A 15,041-nucleotide genomic window follows, 5' to 3' on the forward strand; every position below is an offset into this window, starting at 1 on the left:
CTTCCATCCTCCAAGCCCCCACTGTCACTTCTCTGTCTCATAAAACAGCCCTGACACAGCAGCTGTGACCACAACTCCAGGAATGAGGGACAGAAGAGGAGGTGGTGAGGCAGATGGGGTGGGGAGGGACCCACTGAGAGGCAGGCTGGAAGGACTGAGTGAAATCGCAGCCCAAGTTGGGGAAAGTATATCAGATATAGGCCCTGGCCAGCGATGCCTGGTTGCCTGCCAGCGGGGCTGGTGACACACGCTGACCACCTACGGACAGGTGGCCTGAGGCGTGGTCCCTTCCCTGTCACTCGGCTCCCCTACTCTGAGAATGTTCCTGATCTTCCGTCGCAGCTCGGTCTGCTTGTGGTGGAAGTCCGTCCGGGTGAGCAGCTTCTTGTCCATCTTGCACTGCCCCTCGGCCCGGGTGGAGATGGTCTCTCTGCGGGCGATGGCCAGCTCCATGTCCCGGATCATCTTCTCCTGCTGCTTCAGCAGCTGCCCGTGTTTGACCTGGGTGCACAGGGCAGAGGGACCGGGCAGGAGAGGGGCCAGCGCCACCTCCCACCATACCAGACTCCAGCAGGGAACTCTCGGGTGATGTTCCCTCGGGGGGGAAAGGAACTTGGGGGCTTAGTCAACTGGTCAGAATGATTTAAGGTCCATGTAAAGAATACTAGGCAAACAGGTCCACACTGAGAAACCATCAGAGACTGGGGAGGAGACAGGTTGGGAGACATGAGGACTACACACAGCCTGGGGTTGGGTCCTGGAGGAGAAGAAGGACATTAGCCAAAAAAAAAAGCGAACTCTGGTTAGAATTTGTAGTTTGGTTAACTGTATTGCACCAAGGTTAATTTCCTCACTAGGAAAAATGCACCATGGTTTTGTGAGGTGGTGGCATGAAGGGTCTATGGGGCCTGGGGCTGGGGGCTGGGTTGTAATGGGAGCTGGGCTTCGAGGGGTGCCAGGGAGCTTTCTGCAGGGGTGGATGTGCTCTACGTCTCCATGGGGTGGTGGCTACCAACGTGTGCACTGGACATTTAAAATAAGTTCACATTACTGCGTGTAGGTCATTCCTCAATAAAGTTGATTTAAAATAACAAAAGGATAGACAGGCAGGAATCCCCAAGTTAAGTTAGGAGTGGTTCTGGGAGGCCTAGCCCATGAGGTTTAAAACGGAGCACAGAGTGGGACTTCCTAGGTGGTGCAGTGGTTAAGAATCTGCCTGCCAATGCAGGGGACATGGGTTTGATCCCTGCTCCAGGAAGATTCCACATGCTGAGGAACAACTAAGCCCGTGTGCCACAACTATTGAGCCTGTGTGCTGCAACTACTGAAGCCCACATGCCTAAAGCCCGTGCTCTGCAACAAGAGAAGCCACCACAATGAGGAGCCCATGCATCATAACGAAGAGTAGCCTCTGCTCACCACAACTAGAGAAAGCCCATGTGCAGCATTGAAGACCCAACGCCGCCAATAAATAAGTAAATAAAATTAAAAAACAACAAAAACAGAGCACAGAGTGACAGTAACCAAATACTCTGTGCTGGCGCGAGCCCGTCAAAATCACTGTCATAGCAGAGCAGAGACACAGGACAAGGACAGCATCCTCATCTCCATCCATGTGACCAATGTGGCTGTTCAAATCAGTGAGAGAAGCACAGATCATCTGACACATGCTGCTGGCTAACTTGCTCCCCAGTGGAGAGAAAACAGAGGTGAACCCTATTCACAATATACCTTCAAATAAATTCTAGGTGGATTCAAGATCTAAATATGTGCAAACAGATGAAAAAACTCAGGAATCTGTTTTGTGTGTGTGTGTGTGTGCCTGCCTGTGTGTGTGTGCATCAGCTCTGGGGTAGAGGGTTTGACCCGCTGCAGCAGCATACGTGGCTTCTGTGGTTTGAAAAGTCAGTTAAGTGGAGTGTTTTTAAAAACGTATCAGTAGTGGATGCATTTGATCAGAATTCCTCTGGACTCAACAGCCAGTGGGGTTAGTATTAACCATGTAATTGTAAAAGTGATGTCACATTTGTTTTTATTACCTGCTCTCATTTGTATGCTTAAGGCCCTGAACCTTTGGCTCAGTGACAGCCTGTGATTTAATTACCAGCCTTTTTTTTAAGGGAATGAAATCCAGCTAAAGATGACAGTAGAGGGAAAACATGGCTCGGAGGGAAAAGGTGGGTGAGCTCCCTGAGCCCTGTTACTGAGTGAGAGTCTTTTTGTTCCAACGGTGGGATACATCTCACTAATGGGTTGTGAGATTGGGGGTGGGGGTCACAGCCAGCATTTAAAAATACTGGAGTGCACTGCTTGCATGGCGTGAGGGTAAAATAGTGGTTCATGAATACTGTGCAGATTGCTGTGTGTCCTGTGATCATTTCGGTACAATAAGAACAAGAATTGGACAGGCCCTGATGCAGGAGGTTGGCAAGGGAAACAGAGAGATTTTCCTTGTACTTGGAGTACAGGCTGCTATGCCGGAGTGGTTTCCTCCCAGGACCCTGAGCTCCCAGCCCCCCCACCCCCACCTCCATCCTCCCACCCACCTTCATCCTGTGGATCTCAGCTTTCATGGCCCGCATCTCCGTCTGGCCCGTCTCCGAATCCACTGAGGCACGCATCTCTTTTGCCAGTTGGATTTTTTTCTCCCAAAGCATGATCTGGTGTCTTTAAGGGAAAGATAGGCAGTGTAAGAGCTGCAGAAAGAAGAGGTTTTCTTTCTGATGCTTCGGTGAGCGCTGTGTGCTGTGCTTCGGGTGGGCTCTGAGCACAAGGAGCAATGTCTGTGATGGGCTATGGGAGCCCCTCCCCTTCCCAACCCTGAGGGAATGCCCTCGCCTAGCACGTGGCTTAGTTTATTTGCAGGCACACAGGTGAAGGTTTAAATAGAAACAAATGTCAGCATTCTGGACTCAACCTCAGGGCCTGCCACACTCACCAAGAGTGGAGTGGTGCGTGGGGGAGAAAGCAGATATGTAACTTTAGGAGAAACTGAGAAAAGCAAATATAAGTGATAAAAGTTGACATAAGAAGTCAAAAGCCTAAACAGATCAAGAGCTGAAAGCTATTAAAATGTTAGCAAAGACATAGGTCCCCCCCCACCCCCCCCCCCCACATGCTGTGGTCTGAATGTCTGTCCCCACCCCCTCCAAATCCACATACTGGAATCCTTAGGCCAGGTGTTGGAGAGGTGACAAGGTCGTGAGGGTGGAGCCCCCATGAATGGGATTAGTGTCCTCATAAAAGAGACCCCACAGAGCTCCCTTTCTCCTGCCACCCTCTGAGGACACAGTGATGAGTCTGTAACCCAGAAGAGAACCCACACAGGACCACGTAGGCACACTGATCTCGGACTTCCAGCCTCCAGAACTGTGAGCAATAAGTTCCAGCCTGTGGTGTTCCATTGTAGCAGCCTGGAGGGACTAAGATCCCCTGCAGAAGCTCCAGGTGGCGTTACGTGTGGATTCCTTCAAACCACAGGCAGGGAATGATCCCTTTGCCAGTCATCCCTTTGGTGAACCCACGGCACCGATAGGGTGCATGCACAGTGCCCGCTCAGGAGCCCTTCCAGCCAGAGACGCAGATGCATGCGCCCTGACGGGGAAGGACAGTCACGGGAAATACAAGGCTGCTTCAAAGGGGAACACAGAGAACAATCCCATTCTTGTTAAAAAAAAAAAAAGGGTGAGAGAAAAACATGGCGAAAATGGTGAAGGAAGAGGGTTGGATTACGTGTGATTCTCCTGTCTACTCTGCACACACTGTTATGGTTTGAAATGCTTACCGTTGGGCCTGGTTCACTCTTATAATCAGGCACCACAAAGCTCATACAGTTTTTGTTTTTTTTTATTTTTTGTTTTTTTTGGCACACAGGCTTAGTTGCTCCGTGGCATGTGGGATCTTCCTGGAGCAGGGATCGAACCTGTGTCCCCTGCATTGGCAGGCGGATTCTTAACCACTGCGCCACCTAGGAAGCCCGCTCATACAGTTTTTGAAAAGTCCGTCCCAAGGGAAGCCACTCCATTTTCAGCGATCCGGATCATGGGTGTGGCGGGAGGGGTGCCCCGAGGGCAGGAGACCAGAACCCCGCTCTTCCCCGGAATCCCCCGCAGGTTCCAGAGCCGCCCCCACCCAGCCCCTGGACGGGACGCGCCGGGCACTCACTCGGCCTCCACCAGGCTGTTGAGCACGGCCGCCTTCTCCTCGCTAAGCTGGTTCAGCTTCTCCTGCATCTCGATGGTCTCGCGCTCCGAGGCCTGCGTGGGGAGGGGGTGGGAAGGGGCGGCTGGGGGCGGGGCCGAGGGCGGCCCGCACTTGTTTCCCCGTCCCCGCCCCTGCCTGCCTGCCTACCGCGGGCCGGAGCCCACCTTGAGCGCGCGCACGAACTCGCCCTCGGTGGCCAGGTTGTCCTGCTGCAGCTCCTCGGAGCTGCACCGGTTCCGGTTCATCAGCACGTTGAGCTTCTTCAGGTCGTTGTCCAGGTCCCTCATGTGCCGCTCGATCTGCTTCTGCTCCTTCTTCTCCTGGTTGATCTTGTCTGCGGGGAGGGCGGCCGGGGGTGGGGGGTGGCCCCTGGGGGTAGTGATCCGGGTCTGTGCCCAGAGTGACCTTTGGGTGCCCCCGCCCAGCCAGAGGAGGCGGAAGGGGACAGGGTTGGCGCTCAGACACCGAGTCCCCAGGAAAGACCAGCCAAGCTGGGGCAGGGCCGGAAAGCAATGACCCTGACCTCCAACAGGTGGGTTTGGGCGCCCCAAGGGCAAGACAAGAAGGCGGCAGGATCTCTGGGAAGAAAGGGGCATGATGTGTCCAGGCAGAGTGGGCCCTGCACACCGGGCAACATTTCCTGTGGGGCCACAGGGCGGGGCTGACCAGGTGGGTCCAGGTGGGACCAGGACACCTCAGCAGGTGCTGTGGCGGGGGCTGGGCAGGGGAGCTCACTTTCTATCCGTATTTTCTTCTGCTCCAGGATGTGGATCTCCTTCTTGGACATGTTCAGGGAGACCAGGTGCTCCTCGCGCTCCTGTGTGACCTTCACCATCTCCTGCTGCAGCCGGAGCCAGGTCACCTGGGCCTGTGTCACGCTGGCACTGTGCTCCTCGATCAGCTTGCTCAGCCTCTTGATCTCCAGCTCCAGGGGCCCCACTTCTTCCCCCTGAAAATGATATTAGCCAGAAAGCAGAATGAGCCTCTAAGTCAGGGTGGGCTGCAGAGGGTGGGGACCCCTGAGATCATGTGTCTGTAGGATGAGTGTGGGGGTCTTTACTCAGAGGGACCAGAGATCCTGTCATTGGGACCCCTCCCCTGAGGGCCCAGACCATATGGCCTGACCTGCTGTGGAAGATATGGGTCTGGGGGTCTGCCACCCTCTCTCCTCCCTCCACTGGCCTGGCCCTACCACACCAGTCTTGTGGGGGCAGGGGTGGCAGGGCCTCTGTTACCCAAAAGGGCTTTGCAAATTGTCTTTTAACAGCAGACTGTCATGGATTAGGGTCTTTACTCCCTTGGAATCCACTAGGGTTGCAGCTCTGAGACTGAGCTCAGGTGTCGGGGTCTACCTAAGAGTGAGCCCCTAGCTGCCCATCGTGTTCTGGGACTTGAAGCTGTTGGTGGGGTCCTCAGATCAGGGATACCTGGATAACTTGTAGGACTTCAAGGCCCAAACTCATCAATTTCACTTAGAGCAGCGGTCAGTGGGGAGATCCCACCTGCTGCCTGTCTTTGCATAGCCTGTGGGTCGCACAAAAAATCAAAAGAGAATTTCCTGCCAGGTGGGAGTTACATGGAATTCACACTTCAGGGGCCGTAAGTAAGGCTTTATCATACACGGCCACACCTGTGTGTTTATGTACTGCCTGTGGTTCCTCCTCACAACCATCTGGCCCGCAGAGAAGGTGTGCAGACAGCCCGAGTCAGAGCACGCTGCACGGACACGCGTGCTTCACCTGGACGATGGGCAGGATGGGAGTCCTACGTGAGTCCATTTCTGAACATAAGAAGTTCCCGAAATGGCCAAGTACAAATGTCAACCCTCTCGGCCCCTCCTGGCCCTTGGGTCTCACCCCGAGTTCGGAAACTGTCTGCTCCAGCTGCTTGTTCAAAAAGTTGATGAGGCCCTGCTTTCTCTCAATCAGGATGGTGCGCCTGGAGATTTCATTTTCACTGTTGGTGATGAGGTCGTTGACTTTTTTCACTTCTTTGTCCAGCTCGGCCAGCGTCTTCTGATGCATGTCCAGCCTGCAATTTGTGTTCGTGATATCCAGGGTGGCCTGAGCAATGTCACCATCAGTTTTGGAAAGATGTGTCACCTGAATTAGCAGAAGGAAACATGTCTGAACTTTTTACTCCTTCTGGGAGGTGCCAAATGAGCTGGTTGGCTTCTTGTTTCCTTATCACCTGGAGAAATTCCAAAAAATAATCAGGAGAGGAGGATGTCAGCTTTCTCTCCATCTCATGACCTGTAGAAGGACCTACTTATTGGAACCCTAATGATTTCTCACAAAAAGAAAACTAACATTATTGCTTCTTCTTATCTAACAAACAGTAACATACACGGAAATGGGGAAATGTGAAAATACAGGTGATCACCCATAATCCCGCCACACGGTTAGCTGCCTCACCACTTAGAATCTATCCTGCCTTCCCGACTTTGTATATAAACCCCCTTCCTCCCCACCAAAACATAAACAGGATCACACTCTACATATAGGTTTCTAAGCCACTTTTCAATTGGACAAATTTCACATCATGTCATTTTTAATGGCTGTGTAATGCTCGGTCATATATGTAACAGAGATTAGAAAGCAAGTCACAGCTGTCCCTGGGGACATCATCTGTCCCACCGTGATCACAGGGGCACTGCTCTCAACAGCTCCTGTGCTTTGGTGAAGAAAACCAAGATGCCTCCCTTCTTTGGGCTTGTCATCTGTTATCAACATTCCTACTCTAATGCTGTGACAAACACCAACTTCTAATTTCTATTTGATGGGACAAAGGTCCTTACATTTCACTGAAAAGCTGGACACAGTCCTGGAGAGAAAAGATTGTACTGTGGGGTGTCATTTGCCACTTGGCTGGGGCCTTGTGACCCTGGGGCTCTTGCCAACTTTGGTTCTGGGGTGGGAGCTTCAGGCTGGGGCAGAGCTGCCCAGGGCTCCTCGGGGCTGCCCACTGTCCTGAAGGCCAAGCCAGCCCACTGTGCCTCCTCTGTTGGCTTCAGAAGACAGATTTGCTCCATTCTTTCCTACAATGGAGGGTTGATCATAAGGATACTTGGGAGAATCTGGGAGGGAGGAAGTGCAGGCTCACTTTGGGATCAGGGCTCTTTACTCCTATCTGTGGCTCTGCCTTGACCTTGCCAGCCAGCCCCTCACTGTTGGCTGCCCACCAGCTCCTGCCCAAGCAGATCCTCAGCTCTCTACCCGCCTGTGGCTCCCACCAACTCCTGGTCTCCCAGGGTCATCTCTGCTCCTTGCCACATGACCCCAGCTGGCTCTGTCTCACATCACTCTCTGGCCAGCTGTCCTGCATGGCTTTCCAGGACATTCCTAGGCTTAAAGCCAGACGCTGTCAGCATCTCAAGTCACCTAGCTTCCTGCAGTCACACCTTGGCCCCTCTGAGCTCTGGCTATCCACCCATCCCTTTCTTTGCCAAGGCCACCCAAGGTTTCTGGGTCTTCACAGGGGCCCTGCCTTCCTCTCTACCCCAGTGGTAGCCACCCTGGAAGAGCTTCAGTTCCTAAGTCCCCTTTCAGCCACCAACTAGGCCAACCAGAGCACCATGACCGCACCTCAGTCCTCTCGGGCCATTGGTCCCCCTTATTGAGACTACTCTTGCCTCCTCCTGGGACATCAGTACCACTCCTGAATTTACTGTGTAGACCCAATGGTTCACCTGTGCCCCCCCCCTCCCCAGACCCAGCTCTGGATGATTCTGTCTCTCCACAATCTCTGTTCCTTGTCCCAGATATGCCTACCCTATCTGCCACCAGCCCATGGGGTATTCAGCAGTTCAGGAAAAATGCTCCCTTTCAAGAGTTGGACTTGCATCTCCTGGCAATTGTTACAATTGCTAGCCCAGAACTCTTTATTGCCCTCCTGTGGACAGGGGTAGTAGTACACATGCCATTCACCAATACTTGCAATAAATGCTAGCCTAGGACTCTACTGCCCTCCTGTGGACATGGGTGGTAGTACACCTGCCACCTACAAAAGCAACAAATGCTGGCCCGTGACTCTTTACTGCCCTCATGTGGACACGGGTGGTAGTACACCTGCCGCCCACCAATGTAACAAATACCGGACCAGGAATTTACTGCCCTCCTGTGGACATGAGTGGTAGTACACCTGCTGCCCCTTCAGTGTTGAAACAAATGGTGGCTCAGGACTCTTTACTGTCCTCCCGTGGACATGGGTGGTAGTACACCTGCTGCCCACCAATGGTCCAACAAATGCTGAACCAGGACTTTACTGCCCTCCAGTGAACATGGGTGGTAGTATACCTGCTGCCCACCAAGTGCTGAAACAAATGCTGGCCTGGGACTCTTTACTGCCCTCCTGTGGACATGGGTGGTAATACACCTGCTGCCCACCAATGGTCCAACAAATGCTGGACCAGGACTTTACTGCCCTCCAGTGAACATAGGTGGTAGTACACCTGCTGCCCACCAATTGCTGAAACAAATGCTGGCTTGGGACTCTTTACTGCCCGCCTGTGGACACCAGTGGTAGTACACCTCCCAACCACCAATTGTTGCAACAAATGCCGGACCAGGACTTTACTGCCCTCCTGTGGACATGGATGGTAGTACACGTGCCACCCACATGGGTGGCTGGGGAAGGGGAACACCTGGGGCCCTGGGACTGGCCTTTGTAGTGTTGCAGCAGGGCCAGGCAGGTTTACTTCACACCCACCACACTCCATAGCTTCTTCAGTGCACACTGGGACCCCCTACTTTTGCTCCCAGCAGGTAGTATTTCCCCCACTTCCTAGAATAAGAACTGACAGGACTCCACTAGTATCAGTTAGGACATCTCAAGGAGACCCAGGCATGGACAGTCTTGGTTTCAGCCCCATTTCTCCGGATCCTTGGCACAATCAGGCCAGGAGTGAGCTGGTCTCCTCCCAGGTGTTTGGGAGGGGTGAGGTGCCTCAGACTGCTAGCCAGGTAGACAGTGGCCCCAAGGCAGGGGGTCACACCACAGGAAGAGCCAAAGAAGAAACAATTTAAGTAACAAATTGCTTTTCTAAGGACACAGAGATCTCTGCTCAGAGAAAAGCAAGACCCCTGGGGGAGCAAGAGAAAGCTCATGCCAGGGGTAGGGGTGGGGTACCCAGGCCAAGAGGGCCAATCACACTCACTCAGGACCTCCAGGCACACCGTGGGGAGGCAGAGGCTTGGGAAACTCCATAATCCATTTAAAATACTCCTACCAATTTGACCAGGGTTTCTGCTGTAGCAACTTACCCTTATACATGTGAACAAAGATGTGTGAGCCAGCATGTTCAGTGCTGAGTTATTTATAAAGTTTAAAACCTAGAAACAACCTGAAGTGTCTGAGAGAATTGTTGAACAAACCACGTACATTTATAGGATGAAATGTGATGTGTAAACCAACATGTACTTTTTCTAAGAATATTTAATGGAAAATGTTACATTCAGTATGGCCAATAATGTAAAATAAAACAGTACATACCTAGTGAAAAATTCATCGACTGCTACACTTGTCATTTGTGCACTTTTCTCTCTGTGTCAGTAAAATTAATGAAAATGGATTAAAGTGGCTTAAAAACTGATATATTAAGAGTCTTCTATGTCCTCTAGGGTTGTATGTGCATGTGTCTTCACACATGTGTTCATGTGTGTGAACATATTGCATGAATGTGTGCATGTTTGCGTATGTGTGAACATGTGTGTGCACGTTCGCCCACATGTGCACATGGGGATGTGTATGTGCATGTGTGTTTCTGTGTGTCTTTGTGTGTATGAGTATGACCATGTGTGTTTAGAAAATTTCCAGAAGGAAATACACCACAATTTCAGAAGAGATTATCTCTGCATGGTGGGATTGCACTGTCTTATTTTCCTCTTATGCCTTTCTGTATTTCTAGGTTTTCTACAATAAAAATGCATTACCTTTACAACTAGAAAAAAAGAAAGATGAATAAACATGCTGAGTGCCCCTTGTTCATGCCCATTCCACCACATGTGGTCTATTCCCTGTGAGAGCTGCCCTCATGCCCGCTCTCCTTGAGGGCACCCACCCCTTGGGGCTTGGGTGCGTGCAGGTGGCATACCAGGTTGGTCTTTTCCTTCTGGAGCTTCAGGATGCGCTGGTGGAAGTACTTGGTCATCTTGTTGGAGGTCATGTGCTCCTGCAGTTTCTCCATGATGGAGGTGTCCATATTCCTCCTCAGCTCCAGCTCATGCTGGATGGTCTGGTGGAGAGTCTGCAATTCTCTCATGGTCGCCGTGTATTCCTGGAAAGGAAAAGTTGGAGGGTGGATGTTATGAAGGAGGCCAGGGAGGCTCACCTTGTGGGTGGGGAACATGACCGTACCATGTGGGCCTTGCCCAGTGAGTCCTCTGTGTCCAGCAGGGTGAGCCTGTAGGTGTTGAACTCATTCTGTAGGGCCTCCTCCTTGGCCAGGCACTGCGATGTCAATTTCTGCATCAGGCTGGCTTCTGTCTCTGCCCGGTTCAGGATGCCGGCCAGCTTCTCATTCTTTTCTTCCTCCTTCGTGATTGATTTCTTATAGGCTTCAAGCTCACCATCCATGGATTTGATTTGATGCTGGCATTCACTGCCAAAATTGAAAGATCAAAGCCAGGACATCAGAACACCAATGTCTATGGTAGTACCCTGCTTGGAGGAAGCTCACAGAGTGGAGAGAAAGAAATGAGGGAACCAACTCTTTTAACAGTAGTCAAATCTTTAAAAAAATTTTTAAGATGACTTTTGCATATTGTTTATTTATTTTTAATATTTTGGTTGCACTGCACAGCATATGGGAATCTTAGTTCCCCAACCAGAGATTGAACCCGTGCCTCCTGCAGTGGAAGTCCCAATGGTAGTTGAATCGTGACTAATATTTTCTAATGTATTAGAACTATTACCCAGGACTTCCCTGGTGGTCCAGTGGTTGGGGCTCTGTACTTCCACTGAAGGGGACACAGGTTCGATCCCTGACTGGGGAACTAGGAGCCCGAATGCCACGCAGCCAAAAATAAATAAAGATAAAAGTCAAAAGAACTATTACCCATCTCAAGTCCAAGTCTAAAACTCTTCTAATATTGTGATTATGGGAGGGGGAAACTGTTGCCTTGTGCTTAGGGGCGGGGAGTGGCTGCTGCCAGCCCATCTCCTTTAGTTATGACCATAATCTTGGAAAGGATATGCTGTTATCTCAGGTTTGTACTCTTGAAAGCGACACTCAGAGCACTTGAGGTGCACACAGTAAACAGAGTGCTTGTGAGGGACACAGGGCTGTCTCTTCAAATCCCCTTAGCATATGGCCATGAAAATACCCATCAGTAATGTCAAGTTAAAAAAATGCAGATCTTGGATAATGTAATTTGAATTTTTGTGCGTGAGACATTTCTCCTTTGTCCTGAGCTGCCCTGCTGTTCTTTAAACATGTTTTTCTCCACTTATGGTATCTTATCCTTTGAATAAGTTCTTATTCCAAAAATTCAAAAAGTACTTTCTTCTTGAACTAGAATAATACCTTCCATACTTTTCTCACATCTATTTCTGGGCCTTTGATTCTCTTCCCCAAGCAACCTGTTACTGTCTCTTAAATGTCTTGCCAGATAATTTCATGCATATATAAACATTATGTTTATGGGTGTTTATGTATTTCTCTCCACTTAAAAAATTACAAGTGGAAGCTTAGTATATTCTATTCTGCACCTTACTTTTTCTTGTGTTGTGTCTTAGAGATATTCAATATCAGTGCACATGGAAATTGCCTTGATTCTTTTTTTTTTTTTTGCTTTAGTATTGTTGAGTCTTAACTTTAGAAGCATAATAAAACAAAAAAACAAGCAAAAACATACCAGGATGTAATAGTTCAAAACACAGGGGCTTCCCTGGTGGCGCAGTGGTTAAGAATCTGCCTGCCAAGATCAATGGAACAGGATAGAAAGCCCAGAGATAAACTATGGTCAACTAATCTATGACAAAGGAGGCAAGGATATACAATGGAGAAAAGGCAGCCTCTGCAATAAGTGGTGCTGGGAAAACTGGACAGCTACATGGAAAAGAATGAAATTAGAACACTCCCTAACACCATACACAAAAATAAGCTCAAAATGGATTAAATAGCTAAATGTAAGGCCAGACACTATAAAACTCCTAGAGGAAAACATAGGAAGAACACTCTTTGACATAAATCACAGCAAGATCTTTTTTGACCCACCTCCTAGAGTAATGGAAATAAAAACAAAAATAAATAAGTGGGACCTAATGAAACTTCAAAACTTCTGCACAGCAAAGGACACTATAAGCAAGACAAAAAGACAACCCTCAGAATGGGAGAAAATATTTGCAAACGAATCAACAGATAAAGGATTCATCTCCAAAATATATAAACAGTTCATCCAGCTCAATATCAAAAAAACAAACAACCCAATCAAAAAATGGGCAGAAGACCTAAATAGGCCTTTCTCCAAAGAAGACATATGGATGGCCAAGAGGCACATGAAAAGCTGCTCAACATCACTAATTATTAGAGAAATGCAAATCAAAACTACAATGAGGTATCACCTCACACCATTTAGAATGGGCATCATCAGAAAATCTACAAATAGTAAATGCTGGAGAGGGTGTGGAGAAAAGGGAACACTCTGGCACTGCTGGTGGCAATGTAAATGGATACAGCCACTATGGAGAACAGTATTCAGGTTCCTTGCAAAACTAAAAATAGAACTACCATATGACCCAGCAATCCCACTGCTGGGCATATACCCAGAGAAAACCATAATTCAAAAAGACACATGCACTCCAATGTTCATTGCAGCACTATTTACAATAGCCAGGACATGGAAGCAACCTAAATGTCCATCAACAGATGAATGGATAAAGAAGATGTGGTACATACATATAATGGAATATTACTCAGCTGTAAAAAGCAATGAAACTGGGACATTTGTAGAGACATGGATGGACCTAGAGACTGTCATACAGAGTGAAGTGAGTCAGAAAGAGAAAAACAAATATCGTATATTAACACATATATGTGGAATATAGAAAAATGGTACAAATCAACTGGTTTGCAAGGCAGAAATAGAGACACAGATGTAGAGAACAAACATATGGACACCAAGTGGGGAAAGCGGGGAGGGTTGAGGTGGGGGATGAATTGGGAGATTGGGATACCAAATTGTACACTCTAAATATATGCAGTTTATTGTAAAAAATAAAAAATAAAAATAAAAAAATAAATCACAGCAAGATATTTTTTGATCCACCCCTTAGAGTAATGGAAATAAAAACAAAAATAAATAAGTGGGACCTAATGAAACTTCAAAACTTCTGCACAGCAAAGGACACTATAAGCAAGACAAAAAGACAACCCTCAGTATGGGAGAAAATATTTGCATGCAAATCAACAGACAAAGGATTCATCTCCAAAATATATAAACAGTTCATCCAGCTCAATATCAAAAAAACAAACAACCCAATCAAAAAATGGGCAGAAGACCTAAATAGGCATTTCTTCAAAGAAGGCACACAGATGGCCAAGAGGCACATGAAAAGCTGCTCAACATCACTCATTGTTAGAGATATGCAAATCAAAACTACAATGAGGTATCACCTCACACCATTTAGAATGGGCATCATCAGAAAATCTACAAACAGTAAACGCTGGAGAGGGTGTGGAGAAAAGGAAAAGCTCTAGCACTGCTGGTGGCAATGTAAATTGATACAGCCACTATGGAGAACAGTATGCAGGTTCCTTGCAAAACTAAAAATAGAACTACCATATGACCCAGCAATCCCACTGCTGGGCATATACCCAGAGAACACCATAATTCAAAAAGATGCATGCACTCCAATGTTCACTGCAACACTATCTACAATAGCCAGGTCATGGAAGCAACCTAAATGTCCATCAACAGATGAATGGATAAAGATGATGTGGTACATATATACAATGGAATATTACTCACGTGTAAAAAGGAACAAAATTGGGACATTTGTAGAGACATGGATGGACCTAGAGACTGTCATACAGAGTGAAGTGAGTCAGAAAGAGAAAAACAAATATTGTAGAAAAATGGTACAAATCACCAGGTTTGCAAGGCAGAAATAGGGACACAGATGTACAGAACAAGTACATGTGGACACCAAGTGGGGGAAGTGGGGAGGGTTGGGGGGAAATGAATTGGGAGATTGGAATTGCCATATATACATTACTAATAAGAAAAAAAAAACCAAATTGTACACTCTAAATATATGCAGTTTATTGTATGTTAACTGTATCTCAATAAAAAGTTCTTAAAAAAAAGAAAAGAAAAGAAAAGAAAAAAAGAATCGGCCTGTCAATCCAGGGGACATGGGTTCAATCCCGGGTCCAGGAAGATCCCACATGCCACAGAGCAACTAAGTTTGTGCACCACAACTACTAAGTCTGTGCTCTAGAGCCTGAGAGCTACAACTACTGAGCCTAAGTGCCGCAACTACTGAAGTCCGCACACCTAGAGCCCATGCTCCACAACAAAAGAAGCCATGCAAGCAGGCAAAAAAGACCCAACACAGACAATAAAGAAACAAATTTATTTAAAAAATTATACTATTAAAACAAGTGTAATTGTATAATTATATTAATATAATAGTTCAAAATAATATTTTGCAGAGGGAGGTGGGTAAATAGATGAGACACTGATTCTCCTTTGTGTGTTCTAGGTCACCAATCATTCAAATAGCAACAGCCTGACTCTTGACTATTTCATTTTATCCTCTTTGAGAAGTGTATTTTGGTGATGACAGTCTCAAAGTCAGCCTTATTTGTTCTGAAAACAGCTGGCCAGGGAAGCCTA

General features: G+C 48.1%; 1 protein-coding gene across 1 annotated transcript in view; it reads right to left on the reverse strand.

Moving 5' to 3' along the window:
* Positions 1–15,041, reverse strand: part of CCDC40 (coiled-coil domain containing 40) — a 46,167-nt gene that overhangs the window by 3,170 nt on the left and 27,956 nt on the right. The window contains exons 11-18 of the mRNA XM_057716086.1: positions 10,558–10,801; positions 10,295–10,477; positions 6,060–6,305; positions 4,939–5,152; positions 4,368–4,537; positions 4,165–4,256; positions 2,547–2,667; positions 313–501 (exon numbers count right to left, since the gene is read on the reverse strand). Of these exons, the coding sequence (XP_057572069.1) occupies positions 313–501; positions 2,547–2,667; positions 4,165–4,256; positions 4,368–4,537; positions 4,939–5,152; positions 6,060–6,305; positions 10,295–10,477; positions 10,558–10,801 (1,459 nt within the window). The remainder of the gene's footprint in view (positions 1–312; positions 502–2,546; positions 2,668–4,164; positions 4,257–4,367; positions 4,538–4,938; positions 5,153–6,059; positions 6,306–10,294; positions 10,478–10,557; positions 10,802–15,041) is intronic.

Source organism: Hippopotamus amphibius, chromosome 17 (assembly GCF_030028045.1).
Source record: "Hippopotamus amphibius kiboko isolate mHipAmp2 chromosome 17, mHipAmp2.hap2, whole genome shotgun sequence".
NCBI lineage: Eukaryota > Metazoa > Chordata > Mammalia > Artiodactyla > Hippopotamidae > Hippopotamus > Hippopotamus amphibius.